Source organism: Phodopus roborovskii, unplaced genomic scaffold (genome assembly GCF_943737965.1).
Source record: "Phodopus roborovskii unplaced genomic scaffold, PHOROB, whole genome shotgun sequence".
Classification (NCBI taxonomy): domain Eukaryota; kingdom Metazoa; phylum Chordata; class Mammalia; order Rodentia; family Cricetidae; genus Phodopus; species Phodopus roborovskii.
In genome coordinates, this window is record NW_026126433.1 from 31692574 (window position 1) to 31709964 (window position 17391).

The following is a 17391-nucleotide window of genomic DNA, read 5'->3' on the forward strand; positions in this document are numbered from 1 at the left end:
CTGGCAGTGGGCCCAACACTTTATTCTTTTTTGTTTAACTCGTTGAAAATTTCATACATACATACATGGTATCTTGAACATATCTATCCCTCACTTCCTCCCCCTCAACAATTCCCTTCCCACCTTCACGTCCCTCCCTCTCCTCTTTCCTCTTCCGGTCTCCACCCCTCCCCTCTTTCTGAGTCCAGTTAGTGCTTCCTGTATACACTCGGACGTGGTGCTCATCAGCCTACTAGAAACTGCACCCAGCAGCCATCAATTGTATAAGCCCCTCAAGTAGGGGTGGGACCTGGGGAGCCCCTTCCCCACCGACCAACTCTATTGTTAAGCCCTCCACGGGGATCTTTATTTAGGTAAAGGGCAAGACTCCCAAGTAAGATATGTAATAGATTTATTGCAACTGAGACCATGGATGATGGGAAGTGTGGCCTCAAAGCGTTTCTCCAACTCTTACCCTGGGAGCAGTCAGGGCCAGTAAAGCCCAACTCGCAGTAACACTCGCCGGTGTCACAGAAGCCATGACCACTGCAATCATTTGGACAGCGCTGCTCGCTGCAATCCTCCGCCGTGAAGTCCTCATAGCACTGGCAGACGCCATGCACACACACACCATGCCCACTGCAGTCCTGGGGGCAGGAGGCATAGGCGCAATCGACCCCCACATAGGGTTGGTCACATACGCAGCTCCCGTCCACGCAGCGCCCGTGGCCGCTGCAAGCCCCAGGACAGGTGGGCAGCTCACAGTCGGCGCCTTCCCAGCCCTGATCACAGTGGCAGCTGCAAGTCTCTGGGAAGAAGGTCCCATGGCCACTGCAGTGGCGGCTCAGATCTGCCAGGAAGGGAGAAACGGGTGGTGAATAGAGGTAACTGGTTAGAGATGGCTGACATTTTCTGAATCTTGTGGGGGCTTTGTGAGGAAAAGGCTTTCCACTAAAGCCAAGTCTCAGTTTCTCTTTTGTTTGCCTAAAAAGCTGCTTCTCGGGTGAATTCACTGGGGTCCTTCTTCTCTGAATGGTGGTGACTAGTGTTTTTCCATAAAGGGACTTTAAGTGGTCCACATTGGTGGTCCAGCTCTAACCCCAAGGGGCAGGGCTTCAAATACTGGTGAATGGAACTGAACCCAGGAGACTGGTTGTGAATCGATTCTACAAGAAACTGCAATATAACCCAGGCCCAATGATGGGTGAGTCTAGGCACTTGGCCAGGGCCCTCCTTCACAGCTAGGGAAAGCTAGAGGTCAGGCTAGTCAGTGCAGTAGCTTTTGCTTCTTGGAATGTTGACTTCCCTTCTCAAGGAAACTTCCAAAGTGGGGCTCCTGGTTGGGGAGGGGCGGTTACCATGCTGCTTTCTTCACATGGTGTGTCCCTGGTTTCTAGTTTTCTAGCTGGCATTTAGGGGGTGCTCTTAACCAAAAACAATAAAAACTACCATTCACTGTCACTGGGCAGCTTATGTTCTTAAAACATGAGGCCAAGAAAAAGGTCATTCTTTGTGAAAACAAAAACAAAAAACTACAGTGTACTTTATTAGTAATAAAATGTTTAGTTGGCTGACTACTTTCTAAGGGCCAAGACACAAATGCACACTTTCTAGTCTTAGAACTGTGCTAGCTGATAAATCAGCCTCATTGGACAGTTGAAGAAATTTCTCAACACAGCATTCAGCTCCCTTCCTCTCTTTCTTATACTTCCTCTCTTTTCTGTACTTACCCCTTGAATAGCAATTGGCCCTGTCAGTAAGGCAGCCCTGAGATCTTTCCCCTCTAGTGTCATTAACCCAGGGGGCCAGCTTGCTGAACCCTCCCTGCCTAGGCTTCCACATGCCCCCTTGAGCTGTATCAGTGAATAAACAGCACAGTATGGCCTGCATCCCGAGAAAAGCTGACTGTGAGAGAGGCCTACACCAGGACTTCACAGTGCCCATGAGGCTAGAGCAGCACCTGGCACATAGCAGGCACTCACTAATGTTTACAGTGAACACCGGGTGGTGATCTCACCAGTAACTCCCTGGCAGCAGCGGTTGGCACTACACTTCTCCTTCAACTCTGCCATCTCTTCCTCCAGTTTCTTCACCCGGGCCAGCAGATCCTGGACACTGTCTGCCAAGTCACAGTTCTTCTGTGGTGTCTGAAGACGGATGTTGTGCCTGAAGATGATGTTTTGCTCCTCCCCAGCCTCCCCAGCTGCCAAGAGTGATGTCCCATCATCACTGAGGGACTGTGGGTCAGCTTCTACTTGAACCAGAGCCGACTTGGGCACATCAATCTTGTAGGTGTGGCTGACAGTGACCTGTTGCTCCTTGTCGCTGCAGCCAGGAGACTCCGGAGTGGCTGGGGCTGAAGCTACCAGGAGCACAGAAGCAAGCAGGAGCCCCAGGGGGAAGGTAAAGATCCCCCAGAGACTCATTCTTGGAGAAAGGGATCAGACACTCCAGGAGGCCTAGATCCAGGAGGGGAACACAAGGGAAGTCATGAGGCTTGCTGGGGGGAAAGCACCCCTTTTAGCAGATTCTGAGATGACACTCTGTTCAAATTCACCCAAGCCAACCTTTCAGCACTCTAACCCCTACTGTTCATAGCAGCCTGAAAACTGACCACCTCTTCGATCAACAGTAATAGCTGCACATAGAACGCTTGCTATGCAATAGGAACTATTTAGAGCATTCACATTTACTAACGCATTCAGTCATCACAACAATCCTATCGTTAACCCCATTACTTCTTTCACATGTCTTAGAACTGAGCTTGACCTTGCACATGCTAGGCAAGTGCCCTCATACTGAACTAAAATGATATGTAGAGAGAGAGACAGAGAAAGAGAGAGAGATGTAGATTAGATAGATATAGATCATACATAAATACACACACACATTTATAGACAGGGAGCTGAAGCACAATTGCAAGCACACAACTAAGAGTCATGGGGTTTTTTTTCTTTCAATACTTAGGGGAGGATATTTTGCTTACTGTGTGAGTTCTTATCACTAGGTTACATATGCCGAAGGAGGATCTGAAGCAGAGCAATCTGATTCTCAGATCCATGCTCACCATCATGCCATGCTTTAGTGCTCCAATAATAGGAGGTAGATGGTGGAGAGGTTGAGCAAGTTGTCCTGGGTACCACAGCCAGGAAGGGCAGACAGTGCTCAGACCCATGGCCACAGCCACCAAGACTCTGCTCAAGACTCCCACACATGAACCTATAGAGAATAAGGATTTCTAATAAGAAAGATCACCTATCCTCAGGCCTTCTCTATTGGCCTCCCTCACCCCAGCTAAAGTACACTCATATGCAGTGCTGATGTAAATACTTTTGCCCACATGCAATTCCCCCATTTGATCAAATGTACTGTTCTTTATACTGAAGGGAGCTGTCGCCACAGAAAACTAACCAGAATGGTACCAAACTGGTGTTCTTTTGCTATATTTGTACTTTGTGGGGCACAGTGTGCTAATCCAACACATGTGTACAGTGTGTAATGATCAAATCAGGGTAATAAGCACTTCCATAGCTTTAAACCTTAGCTACTTTGTGTGTTGGGGATTTCATATTCATTTAGTTATTTTGCAAGAGAGAGATCTTCATGTTATTCATTTGTGATACTCAGTTCTTAGCGTTGCCTGTCATTGGAGGCATGTGTTATTAATAGCAGTGAAAATAGCTCACCTGTTCCAAGGTCTTTCTGAATTTGAGGCACTGGAACACTCTCCAGATGGAATGGAATGATCAGAAGACATCTCTTACTGTCAGGATTCCATTAATACATACGTAACAAGCATCTATTGAGGGTTGGTGAAACCAGGATGAATGGAAGGGTGTGGCAGGAAAAGAGATGGATACCTGATGAGCCAGGAGCAATGTAGGGACTGGCCCTTGTCAGAGCTGTGGGTGGAGCTCCACAAAATTGCCATCCTGGAGGTTGGTGTGGTCAGGCTGATGTTATAGAGCAAGGCTCATTAAAGCCCCCCAACAGAGCAACTGGGGCTGCAGCTGAGACATGGCCCCAAGGCTCATCAGGACATGCCAGCAGGGCAAAAGGGGAGTCTCTAAAGCATTCACAAGCAGTTCCTGCAAAGGAGTGTGGGTCCAGTACTGTAGACATTTAGCATTCCATTCCCCACATCACACCACAGTTCAGAAAGCAACTTAGGAAAGCCAGAACAGTAGTACAAGTTGTGAGAAGAGGATGAACAAAATCCAGGTACATACATACACACTCACACACTCAGACACTCACACTGTGTGGATACCAGCAACCTGAGGTGGGAATGAAGAAAAGCCACAGACTGGAGGAGACTGAGGCTCTGACAAGAAAAAGGATGTGAGTTCATGAAAGTGATTTAATACCAATTCAAGAGAAGCTTGGGAATCTGCTTGAGACTTCTGCGAGAAGATGGAATTGGGAGAGCTAACAAGATGAGTTGGAAGATAAGTGTGGATTAGAAATACAGAACAGAGATTTATTCAAAAGTTCATCCCAGTGATAAAGCAACCAAATACAAACTGTCTACTTAAGTCTCAAGCTGGAAGCTGAGGAGTAAGGACCATAACAACTTGTTGCTGATTATATGACCACTAAGTGCAAGGCCATGATTTAGACCCAGTGAGCAATGGAGCCTGCACTTTTGTGTGCCCTGTGCTCATGCAAGCCTCTACTATGGATGTAGTAAGACATCTATGCTATCCAAAATCCCCTCTGGACAACCGCAGAGCCAACTAAACCAACATCTCTGCTCACTCCTATCATCCAGTACCACCACCACCCCCCAGCCTAATGTTCACTACTTCTGAGCCCTAAATGGAATGCAGATGTTTTAATTTTTTTCTGAAGATGTTCCTGACCAAAAAAAAGGGGGGGGGATCTCCTGCCATAAACCACAGCAAGGCTGTCCAAAAACCCCATCTCACAGTGTTTGTTTTTGAAGCCTGGAACATGAGAAACCCCAGAAGCTCTTGCAGGAGCCTTCTGTGTCGCCTGTCCTAAATTGTAACAAGATGTCCTTGCTAATCACAGCCTCTCATATTGCACATGTTGAGCTCAGATTTTCCTGGGCAGAGTGATTGCTCGAAAGAAGATGGTCAGGGGAAACCCTCAATCTAACACTGTCAAGTGTGAGCAAGAAGGGAAGCTGTTGGCTCTGGCTCCAAGGAGTGGCAGGAGAGAGCCTTCCCTTGCTGAACAGCATGAGGAAGGCATGACTTCACCCTCTGTATTAATATGCATAGCACACCAGAGACAGCTTGCAGTGTGGGGTGAGGGGGGATACCAAATGTCACTAAGAAAAACAATATATGATGCAGGGGGAATTCATGAAACAATGGGCATTTGTACACAGGAAACCATGGAAACCAGAGGTCCCCCAGGAACTACTGTCTCATTGAAGCTGAGCATCATTGTGGGAGGGGCATTAAGTGGTATAAGAAGATAAGAGACAGAGGTAGGAGTAAATGCTGCTCTGTGGCCATCCTGAGAAGGTCTTTTACAGGGGTTACTGCTCACCATGACCTAGATGGATGGTTCCCTGGATCTGCCTTGAGACCCACTGAAGTCACAGGGTTCTATGTTCGCATGCTCTTTCTTCTTGGTAGCTGCAGCTACTCCCGTGGCTTTAATTTCTAGCCCAAATGTACCATGTCCAAGTCTGAAAGTCTATTCCCAGGCCAGGGATGGCAATTGTTAGGACAATACAAGTCCCTCCTGTTTTCCTAGTCACACAGCATAGCATCTGCCAAATATTTTACAAATTAGATAATAAGGGACACTAGATTTGTGTGTGTGTTTACTAGGGGGGGTACTGGGCCAAACAATTTTAAAACATTTGCTTTAATTGATGCTCAAAAGGGCAATAGTCAATCAACAATATTCTTTGTAATAAGCACTCAAAATGTTAAAAAAAAATTGTCAGGTCATACAAGCAGTCAAGCATCAGAGCTGGGATCACACACCAGGTCTATCCACTCCTCATGTCTGGATTCTTCATCTTTCTGCAATATATATTGTAGATGTGGAAAGAAAAACACCAAATATCCTCTTTCCTGCCATATTTCCTTCAAGAGAGGGGCTCTGAATGGAAAGGAAGCCAAGATATACCAGGTATTCAGCAAAACATCAATAAATCAGTAACAGAAGCCTGAGCCTGCTTGGCCTGTAACCAGTACAAGCTGATGCATAGAAAGATGAATTGTGTTTCCCTCGCAGTGAGCTTAGGTCCCACCACTTCCCACAAGAAGGTAGAAAACAGTAGAGGATACCAAGACCTCTATCCACTGGGCTCATGTCAACCAAGTCTTAGCAGGAGAGAAGGGCCTTTCAGTTACCAAGGTCTTTTCATGTTAGGGTTGAATGGCCTATGTGTCACCTCATTCTCTCCAAAGAAAGACACATACTCTGAGTCAGGAAAAAAGTACTACTTACATCAAATAAGAACATGTCAGATTCTAGCTACTGGCAAAGAGCTCCGTACTTAAATTCAGGGCTTTCTCTGCTTCTGCATGACCTCATTCTGCCTAACGGTTAACCACAAGCAAATGAGTCCACTGCTTTGGGTCTAGAAAAGCTGTATTATCATGGATTTCCAGTAGAGTCACTAAGAAGATATTCTCTCCCCAAATAATAGGGTGGACCGCATGAACTATGAAGGAAAACGAAGGAGTGGGTGGCTAAGGACACCCTGATGTTACAAATGTCATTGGCAAGCTTCACTCCTCTCTCTGATCTTCTTGAGCCTAGTTTCTAGTGTTCTACAGCCTGGACCCTGAGTGGTTCTGAGTCTTGTGACAAGAGTATGTGGTCTAGGAAATCAAGTTCTCAGGGAGATGAACAACCTACTGTGGCATGACCCATTCTAGACATGAGACCTCAGACAACCAATGTCCCCATTTCCCATTCTTCAGTATGCAAGAGAATCTAGAATATGAGGCAGTGCTGTTTCTTGTAGGCCAGCCTCCTGTTGAGCCAAATTCATACAAATGTTTTTAATCCCTGACTCTGGATTCTCTGAACAAGCATCCCATACAGGATGAAACAGCAGTCAAGAATAAAGATGTGGACTGGGCGTTGGTGGCACACACCTTTAATCACAGCACTCAGGAGGCAGAGGCAGGCAGATCTCTGTGAGTTCAAGGCCAACCTGGTCTACAGAGCTAGTTCCAGGACAGGCTCCAAAGCAATACAGAAAAACCCTGTCTCAAAAAAAAAGAGAAAGGAATGGCTTTATACAATATCACATTCCAGATGTGTGCCCCTGTGCTCCTAGTTCAGCTGGTCCACCTAATGAGTGCCCAGGAAGTGTTTGTAAGGGCTCTCGTGCCTTATACAACAACCCTGTATCTATATGTTTCCTACCCACCCAGGACAGAAAAGACAGTGGATGATACACCCAGCCTATCCCTGGAGCTCAATTGCTTTTTCAGGAGTTTCAATAAGATATATATCTGCCTTTTGCAGAGGGTCCAATGAATGATGATGACAGTAGCTCCATTTTCTAAATACTCCTCATACACCAGTCTCTATGCTAAGAGCTTTAAACATTGTCTGTGAACAATGGGCAAAAACAGTCATTTATGCCTATGCGAATGGATTAATTTCTCACAGGAAGGCTTTCCATTAGTTTCCATGGAACAGTTTCATTCACAATGGAAAAATAAAATGGACAGGAGATCTAATTTCGGGAACCTGCTTTTACCAATCCAGCTCCCATAATAATACAGTGTTAGTTAGCTGATCTATAATTATCCCTATTCTCCATGGTGGTGATGGGCATCTGGTGATACTTGTGCTTCAGGTGAATGCTAATAATACCTAGTGAAAAGTTACAGTTTTTCTCCTCAGTTCCATATGTTTTTCCACACACTGAAACAACTTTAAAGTTTCGACCTTCCATTAAGCTGAAGGCAATGCTAATTTCCAAGAATCTATGCTATTCTACCCACATTGGCTGTGCACATTTTTAGATAGCAGCTGGTTGGCATCTGCCTGAGTCCTCTGTGGTGGAACCAGGCCAAGCTGCTGACCATAGGAATCAGGCCTGATACCACAGCACCATCCGCTCACAGACTGGTGGTTCCAAATGCTCCAACAGAACTTAAACCATGACCTCATGTCTGCAGCCAGATCCTATGGGAGCCTGGGATCTGGAGTGAGCCATGGAGTTTCCATGGGCCTGGGCATGATTTCCTCAGGCCCCATCTCAGAAAAGAGCTGCCCTGCCCTACATGTCAAACCACGGCACTGGAGTGGAAGCCAAAAGCCACAAGATGGGCTGGAAATAATCTGCCCTAGTTTCCTTGCTTTGTGAATCAACACCCTTAGAGACATTAAAAAAATTCAAAGTAGCATGAAAAAAAAAGCCAGGTGCTATTTTCCCTTGGTTTCTGGGGATGGCACCAGCATTTAATGCTCTCTATCTCCTCCTGTATCTCTTCTCTTGACCCTGTCACCTTCACTCTGAGTCTGAAACAGATGCAGAGCTATGGCTTACCTGTGTCAGACGTGGATAATCGGTTATTTTTATGTTGAGCTTATTCTTCTATTAATGCTTATATAAGCAAATCTCACCCTTAGGAATGTCTTTTGTCACTCGGTCTTCCTCCCTCCCTCCTATCCCAGTCCTCTCCCACCCTCAAAAATTATAAATAAAATGTCATATCTCCCAAAATTAGTCTACCACATCATTCTTGGAGTTTTCAAAATGCCTGCTTTGGGGCACTATGAAGACACCTATATGAGAGTTGAGGGGAAAGAAATTCTCCTTTCACAAATAATAATTAAAACACATATGACTAAATGAGACCCTTTGTGTGAGTCCACAAACAGCCTCTTCAATGGTTCACATGAAATCTCAGATGGAAAAGTTATAATAGTTTCCTAATCACAACTGAAACAAAAATTCTGTTTTAAGAGAACAATGAGCTATAACACATAAGAGATTACACAGAAAGAAGAGGTCTTGGCAAGAAGAAACATGAATAAACTTAGAAAACATTTCATCTAAAATGTACTGTTCCAGGTAGAATCTGGTGCCCAGACTCTGCACTTGACAGGTAAGGGAATGGTACCTCCTGGCATGGGGAGGACGGAATCTAATACTGAGGACATGATTAACAGGTCCTGGGAGGTATTTTTTAAACTCAATCTGTATTGCCTTACCTGGATTTTCAGCAGTACCCTTCAGCCTATAGCCATCCCAATCATTGATAAGCTTCTGTTGCTGTCTATCTTACCTGGGAGGTTGTAGGACACCACTTCCAACCCTCCTGCCTCCTCTGAGCTGGTCCGGGTACTGCAGACCTCAATGCTGATCTGTCCCTCGATTTCTCCTCTCTCTTCTTCCCTCCCTGGGTTTAAATCATGGCTAGGACAGAGGAGGAGCCAATCAGTGGGGACTCCGGGATTTTCCTCCTTTCCACGACTCTGTTAAGGATTGAGCAATTCATTCTCCTATTCTAACTAGGAGAGGAAAAAAAAAAAATATACATCCCCCTTTCCTTCTTACTTTGATTACACAGCAGCTAAAAATACCAGGGGCTGTTTCCATTTAAGCAGATGCAGAACAAGGATATTAAAAAGTTTGCATGTCTCCTGGCCAGGAGCTGAGTCTCGGGTTTGAAAGTATATTTATTAAGTCTTTTCCGTTTTTCAGGCATTCTAGAATTTACTGCCTACTACTTTTAAAATAAGGAAAATACTTTAGCGTAAAAAGAAGACAGCAGAAACCTTCATGGTTGGACCCCAATTTAACCCCACTCCTCCATCACCTCACACCTGTGAGAGGCAGGACTCAGAAGAGGGCTGAGGACAAGATCAGACCCCAGGCTTTGGGGTCCGGTCTGTGGCACACCTTCCCAGGCGCCTCCCACACACTGGCTACATGGGAACTCTAACCAAGGAAGGAGAGTGTCACCTTTCCCAGCCACAGTTTTCTCTTGCCACATACAGACTTTCATCCTCCTGTGGCAGTCCTGTGGGTCACAGGCCGACCTGCTTCATCCTCCCCTACCAGTCCTCCCTGGTCCTGCCCAAAGCAGATTCTGGAGGGCAGACCCACAACACAATGGAAGGAGCCCATGGCATCTGCACCACTGTCAAAGACTGCTAGAGGGAAAGAGACAAGTAAGGACAGAGGATCTATACCAAAACAATGGTTTTCAAAAGAGAAAGGGTTTGAGCATAAGTCAATTGTGATGCTTAATCTTGATGGGATTTAGAGTCACCCTGGAGACAGACTTCTAAGTGTAAATGTGAGGGTGTCTCCAGAGGTTTAACTGAGGAGGGAAGGCCCACCCTGACCGTGAGTGGCACCATCCCATGGATCCCAGATTGAATGAAAAAAGAAAGAACAACAGATTTGTCTGTCTCTGCTTCCTGATCACATGGCCAGACTCCATGCTACCATACCTCTCTTGCCATGAAGGACTTCACATAAACTGTGAGGTGAAATGAACTCATCCTCCCTCAGGTTCCATCTATCAGGTATTTTGTCATAGAAGGGAGAAGACAGCGAATGCAGTAGCTAAAGATGAGGGTGTAAAAGGAAGCCTCAAATCCCTGGAAATAGGATTCAGTGATACCTCGGGGAAAAAGGAGTAAGGTTGCCAAGTCGGATGGTGGTTGCACAGGCCTTTAATCCCAGCACTCGGGAGGCAGAGGCAAGAGGATCTCTGTGAGTTCCAGACCAACCTGATCTATAAGAGCTAGTGCTATGACAGCCTGCAAAGCTACAACAGGAAAACCCTGTCTTGAAAAAGAAAGAAAGAGAGGGAGGGAGGGAGGAAGGAAGAGAGGGAGGGAGGGGGAGTGGGAAGGAAGGAAGGAAGGAAGGAAGGAAGGAAGGAAGGAAGGAAGCAGGGTTCTTAAGAGGCACAGGGAAAGGTAGTAGAGGTGAAGAATCAGGGGCCAGCATATGCACAACCAGTCATCATCCTAGCTCTTCACAGGACATGTGTCTAGGAAACAATGGTACTAGCAGGATCAAAAAGTGGACATCAAGGGTCTTACACTTCACACAGGCCTGGGTGGAAAGGTCAGTAGTTTCAATTGATTTGAGGTAGCAAGAATGACCTCCAAATTCCAAAATAAAAAAACTTAAGCATGGTTTTTCACTTGTGACTCACAGAGCAGAGGTCATCTACATCAAAGCTGGTGGATACAATATGATCTCTAAAAGTGGTCATAAAAGCTAGTAACCAAAAGTGAGTGGAATTGGTTCAGTCTAAAGGGGTCACTCAAAATTCACCTTGGTTTCAGTTTAGAGATGAGCCCAGAGTCAGACTGCTTGATTCTGAATCTTGTGCCTGTAAATTGAGGGTGCCCTTTGGCTTAACCTCTTCGTGCATCATTTTACTCCTCTCTGAAATAGGAGCATTACATGTATTATGCAGATTGAACATGGTGAAACACATCAGATCATAGTCTAAAGGACGAGACGATGACCAAGTATCAGCTGTTGTTGTTGCTATGATTATTATCCCTTTTGATTTTTGTACATCCCACTGAATATGCTTTGATAATCTCCATCTCAGCCCAGGTGTTTCCATCGTTCCCTATCTTCTTCATGTACAACCACAAACAGTTCTTCTATCTGCCCCAGGAAGTAGGACCGAACAGTCACCAGTGTGGTGAACCTGCAAATGGCCAGGAAGCTCCCCAGCTCTTTTTATCTTCCCCACTTGGACCTTTTTCTTTGCTTCTTAACTTTGCAAGCTGCCAACAGGAGCTCCTCCTTTTGCCTGTTCTCCCCTCAGGAGTAGTCCTAGTCTACTCTCCACACTACTTTACTTTCTACACCTTCCGTAGATATAACCAAATCAGTGAAAAAAGTTCCTTGGCACCCTATTGCAGTAGCTGAACAAGATGGAGAAGGATTCCTCTTTCACAACAGAACAAAGGGTAGTTTAGACAGGGAGCTACCATTCCAGTGCTCTGCAGAACCATCTCTCATCCAAGGCAACCAGAGAAAGTATAACAGCAGAGGAGGCTGCAAGTCATTGCTTGCATGAACAAAACTACTTTATCTTATAGTTATTTCAGACTTAGAGGAAAATAGCAAACATTCTAAAGAATTTCCATCTACCCTTTTTAGCTTCTTCATCCTAAATAACTTCAGTGCACGGTAATTTCCCCCAAAGAAGAAATATACTCTTCCATACTTACACATGATAATAGAGAGCAGGAATTGATACTGACATAATTCTGTTGATTGCTTGGCTTACAGATTGCGTTCAAAGCAGATCTCTAATGTCCTTTATACCAAAAAAAAAAAAAAAAAAAAAAAATGTTGGGTTTGTTTTATTTTTGTTGTTTCGGGTTTTGGTTTTTGGTTATTTTTTGTCCCAGGACCCAACCCAGAATAATTCATGGCATTCATCTGTCTGCAACCTGGAATAGTCCTCCTCCCTTTATCTGTTATAGTCTTGACAGCTTTGGAGGGTGGGGCCAGTTACTCTGCAGAACACGCAAGTTTGCATTTATCTAATGTTTCTTCATGAGTAGAGTCAGGTTGTGGTTTTAGCAGGATACTGGGAGTCCTCCTCACCCTGGCATGTCGGAGGGCACTGAAATCAATCTATCCTACTGTTGGCAGTGCTACCTTAGCTCACTTACCTAAGGTGATCTGTACCAAGCTTCTCCAAGGTGAATGTTTGTTCCTTTGTAATTCTATATCTTGAAATCTTAAAATTCCCTACTTCTTATACATTCACACAGAACTTTTGGTAATTATTTCTGATTCTCACCTGAAGCAACTGCTTGCTGCAGTGGCAGTTGATGGAGATCCCTCTAATTCCACCATGTTTACTAGGTGGGATGATGCCATGGAGAAGAACCTTCCAGATGATTGGTCATGGGAATTTATCCCTGTAAGCTCAGCACTCAGAAGGTTAAGACAAGAGAACTGTGAGTGTAAGATCAACAGATCAACATGGACTATGCAATGAAACTCCATAGCAAAAAAAAAAAAAAAAAAAAAAAAAAAAAAAAAAGGAAGAAGAAGAAGAAAAGAAAAAAAAAGAAATGGGAAATAAAAGTTGACCTCCCCAAGTCATAAAATCTCTAACATATTAGACTTCGCTACTAAAACTTCTCAGACAACTCTTACTATGGGATTAGGCTTCTCTTACTATGGAATTATCCCCTCATAGCTCTTTCTATTTTACCCATATCCAAATTCTTCTTCCCCCACTACTTACAAATACAAATTATTAGTTTTGCCCAAGTCCTCTCCATCTGAGTAGACATGGCATTCCTCCCCACCTCCCATCACCAGCCATGTGGCCCTCACTGGCCATGCGGCCCCCACTTTCCAAGGCCCAACTCTATTTCCACTTCTATTACATCTTTCCTGATTTTTCCTACAATATCACCTTCATCAAGGTGGAAGTCTTACTTTATTTTTAGATTTATTTATTATATGTCATGTGTATGAAAATTTGCCTGTGTGTATCACATGCCTGGTATATGGAGGCCAGAAGAAAGCATTGGATCTCCCAGAAGAGGAGTTACAGATGGTTGTGAACTACCAAGTGGGTACTGGAATTTGAACCCACGCCTTCTGCAAGAACAAGTGTTCTTAACGACTGAATCCAGCCCCCAGTTTTACTTTTTAAACAACTCACTCCAAAATTTTTCTCAGGGGAGAGACTGCATTTGTTTAAGAAATTACTTAGTGATCTAAGGATGCTTACAATCAATCAAAGAAACAAGTAATAACCTCCCCCCTACACACACACACACACACAGAGAGAGAGAGAGAGAGAGAGAGAGAGAGAGAGAGAGAGAGAGAGAGAGAGAGAGAGCTAAACTGCCCTACATCAAATGAATAAGGTTGGAAATGGGAAAACAGGGTTCTGATGGATTGAGCCAGCAAGGCTACAGCCTAAGAAGAAATAAAATCAGAGTCTTTAAAAGTCAAATTCGGTGCTGGCACATGCCTTTAATCCCAGCACTCCAGAGGCAAGGGAAGGTAGATCTTTGAGTTCAAAGACAGCCTGGTCTACAGAGAGTTCTAGGACAGCCAGAGCTACACAGAGAAACCCTGTCTTGAAAACAAAACAAAAAACCCACAACCAAAACACAAGTCAAATTACTCTTAAGAACAAGAATGCCTATTTAGTATTAGATTATTTATATGTTACTCTTCATCGCTCCAAACTTTCGTTGTTTTCTGCACAGCAACACTTTTCAACTTCTTTGAAGAACGGAAATAAACCAAAGACAGGAATTGGGTCACATCATGATGAGCACCACCAAAGAGCAGGAGGTGACAGAATTCATAGGAAGTAAGAATTCAGCCCCCCCCCCCACCTTGCCTGCCCAGGACAGAAGTCACACAAGCTGGTGGTGGAAGGAGGAGCAGGGATTCTTTGATTTTTCACAAGCTGTAAGATTGAGGCCTGGGGCTGATTTCATTGAACCCTGATTGGCCTCTGCATTATAGGATTTCTTCTCAGCATCCCACTTAGATACATTCTGTGCTCATGGGCTCTTAGATGAATCTGTCCATGCAGCAAGTTCTTCATTCAGTGGGAGTCCTGGAGGAAGAGGAAGCATTTTCCTTTATTGCTTTAACATCTATCCAAAGCATGTATTGAGTTACTTGTCAGATTTGTCCCTTTAGATACCCAAGGACAAAGCCAACTACTCAAACACCCACACAAACTGAACCGAAGCCGTGGTGGTAGGTGCTGTTAGCCGATTCCCCCAATAGCCCTATCTTTCCTATTGCCTGAGAGAATCTCATTTTTAAAAATTAAAGAAATGGTATAGAATATTTACTATGCAGTTCAGGCTAGCCTTGAACATGTTGCGATCTTCCCACCTCAGTCTCTCAAATGTTGAAATTGTAGATGTGAACTCCTGTCCCTACCTAAAAATTCCAATCTCATTTCAGGATCTACTTAATCCTCTTAATCTACTACAGAGAAGTCGGGGCCAACTTTCCAGGAAATGGGTTATAATTTTTGCTGCAGCTGCTGTAGCAGCTGCTGCTTCTGCTTCCCATTCTCCTGGTCTTTTCCCTCCTCCTCCTCTTCCTTTTCCTCCCTCTGTTCCCCCATCTCCTGATCCTTCTCCTTCTCTGCCTCCTCCCCCCCCCCCTTCTTCCTTCTCCTTTTTCTTGAAACATTCATTTTGGCTCACAGATTTAAAGGCCGTAGTCTACAATGGTGAGGCATGGCAGAGTTTGTGGTGTTGGGAGCATATGGCTAGGACCCTCACACACTGTCACACCAAAAGTAGAACAGGAAGCTGGTCTGTGCTATAAAACACCAAGGCCCTCACCTTGAAAACCCATTTCTTCAAATGAGGCTCCATCTCTTAAAGGTCCCACATCCTCCTCCCAGAACAGCACCACCAGCTGCGATTCTATGGGAGGCGTCTGCACTCAAACTGTAACATCCATCTCTGGCCTTCTTAGGTGTAGGACCATCTCATAATGCAAAATGCATTCAGTCTGATTTCAAAGGTTCACATAGTCTTGACATTTTTAACATTGTTCAAAGTTTCTTCTAAGACTAAAGGCAATATCTGAACTACAATCCTCTGTAAAACAAAACAACAATAATGATTAGTAATACTACTAATTTATATACTTCCAACATACAATGCTACAGAGTAAACATTGCCATTTCAAAAGACAGTAACAGGAAGATAGCAAGGAAAGATCAGGCCAAAACACAGTAGGCCGAAACCACCAAACCTTTCAGCTCTATGTCCAGCATCCTGTACTCATGATGACATCATCTATGCCTCTTCCATCCAATTCTGTTTCTCTGCCTGGTGCTTCTGCTTTCCTTGGAAAAGGACCCAAGTTTGTATCATCAATATTCTGAGGTTTTCAATACAATATAGTCTTCATTTTCAAAGCTTCACACACAGTCTTACTCAGAAGCTATCCCTGTGTCATACTGTCTGGCCTAAGCAGTTTTTTGAAACTTTGGTGCAATCCTCCATGACCGCATAACACACCTACCTACATTTTGCAGGCCTGTAAAACTGATACTGCATGAATGACTCTGGGTTCTGTGGACAACTTGGACCATTGTGCTTTGTGAAATATTTCCCTGTACAACTATTTTCTAGGGGGTACCTTGAAGGCTATACAGCTTCAGACTACCCTTCTTACAAATGAATTTGCATTATTACACCTCTGAACCTTCTTAATTGATGGAGTCTGGCCTTCAAGGCACCTTTCTTATTTTCCCAGAGCAAAGTCCAAAGTTACTCCTTCCTAGCATGAATCTCTTGAACAATTGTAGACACTAGTCAAACAAATGCTGTTCACACCTTAAACTGGCTTTGTGCTTTTTTTTTTCCTTGCTAAGATGCACATTTTGCATAATTTTCTGCTCTTTCTCCCTCTCACTGTATATCTTGGTAAATAAAGCAAGCAACAACTGCTCCACAGACTGAGTGTTATATTGTCTTAAATTCCTTTCATCAAACAACTTAGTTCATTAGTTTTTAATTCAGCTTCATTCCTGTTTTCCAGGACGCAAAGCATAGCCAAATCCGTTGCCAACTATAACAGGAATGGTCTCAAGCCTTGTTCCCAGTAGAGTCCTTTTTGTCCCCTGAAACCACACAAACACAGGTTTTAGTATCTGCATTTCTGCTGGCATTCTGGTCTTCCAAACTTCTACAATTGGCCCACAGAGTTCAGCTTATTGCATTCCAGAATTTCTCAAGCCCATAGCTCCACACTCTTCAACATTCCTCCCATAAAAGAGTTCAGAATAGCTCCAAATCACACCATAAAAGTGTGTCACATAAATGTCTCCATTTCTCAGTATCAATTTTCTATATTAGTATTAGTTCTCTTTGCTGTGGCTAAGAGAACTTGGGGAGGAGAAGTTTATTTTGGCTCATGGTTTGAGAAGGTATGGTCCAGCATTGTAGGGAAGAAGAATAGTTCATGACAGTGCATACATGTGGTTGGAATACTTCATAGCTTGATGTAAGCAAAGCAGAATAGACAGTTGTTTTTGATTCTTCTAAACCAACCAAGATAATTCCATAGCAGTTTCTAGCAACCAATTCAGTCAAGAACTTGAAGTGCATTCAGAGTAAATGAGACATAAAGAAGAATATATTTGCAAAGACTCAAAGAAAACACACACACACACACACACACACACAAGAAGAGATGAGCATAATCTCATCTGTATAGAATGCCTAAAATTGTAATACATATGACACCTTATAACTCCTCCAGTAAGAGTAACAAGGATGACTTAGAAAAAAATGGAAGGAACTCTTGGAATCACAGCTGCAGTTGGGAAGTAATGAAGGAGAACCAGAAGTTCAAGGGCATGAGACATAGCGGGAGGGAGGGAAGGAGGGAGGGAGGGAGGAAAGGACAGAGGGAGAGAGGGAGGAAAGGAAGGAGGGAGGAAGGGA

At 44.2% G+C, this 17391-nt stretch overlaps 1 protein-coding gene across 1 annotated transcript in view; it reads right to left on the reverse strand.

Moving 5' to 3' along the window:
* The window catches only part of Tnn (tenascin N), a 67397-nt gene extending 58021 nt beyond the window's left edge, over positions 1-9376 (reverse strand). The window contains exons 1-3 of the mRNA XM_051186065.1: positions 9222-9376; positions 1997-2438; positions 455-829 (exon numbers count right to left, since the gene is read on the reverse strand). Of these exons, the coding sequence (XP_051042022.1) occupies positions 455-829; positions 1997-2405 (784 nt within the window). The 5' untranslated portion in view covers positions 2406-2438; positions 9222-9376. The remainder of the gene's footprint in view (positions 1-454; positions 830-1996; positions 2439-9221) is intronic.
* Positions 9377-17391: the final 8015 nt, after the last annotated feature.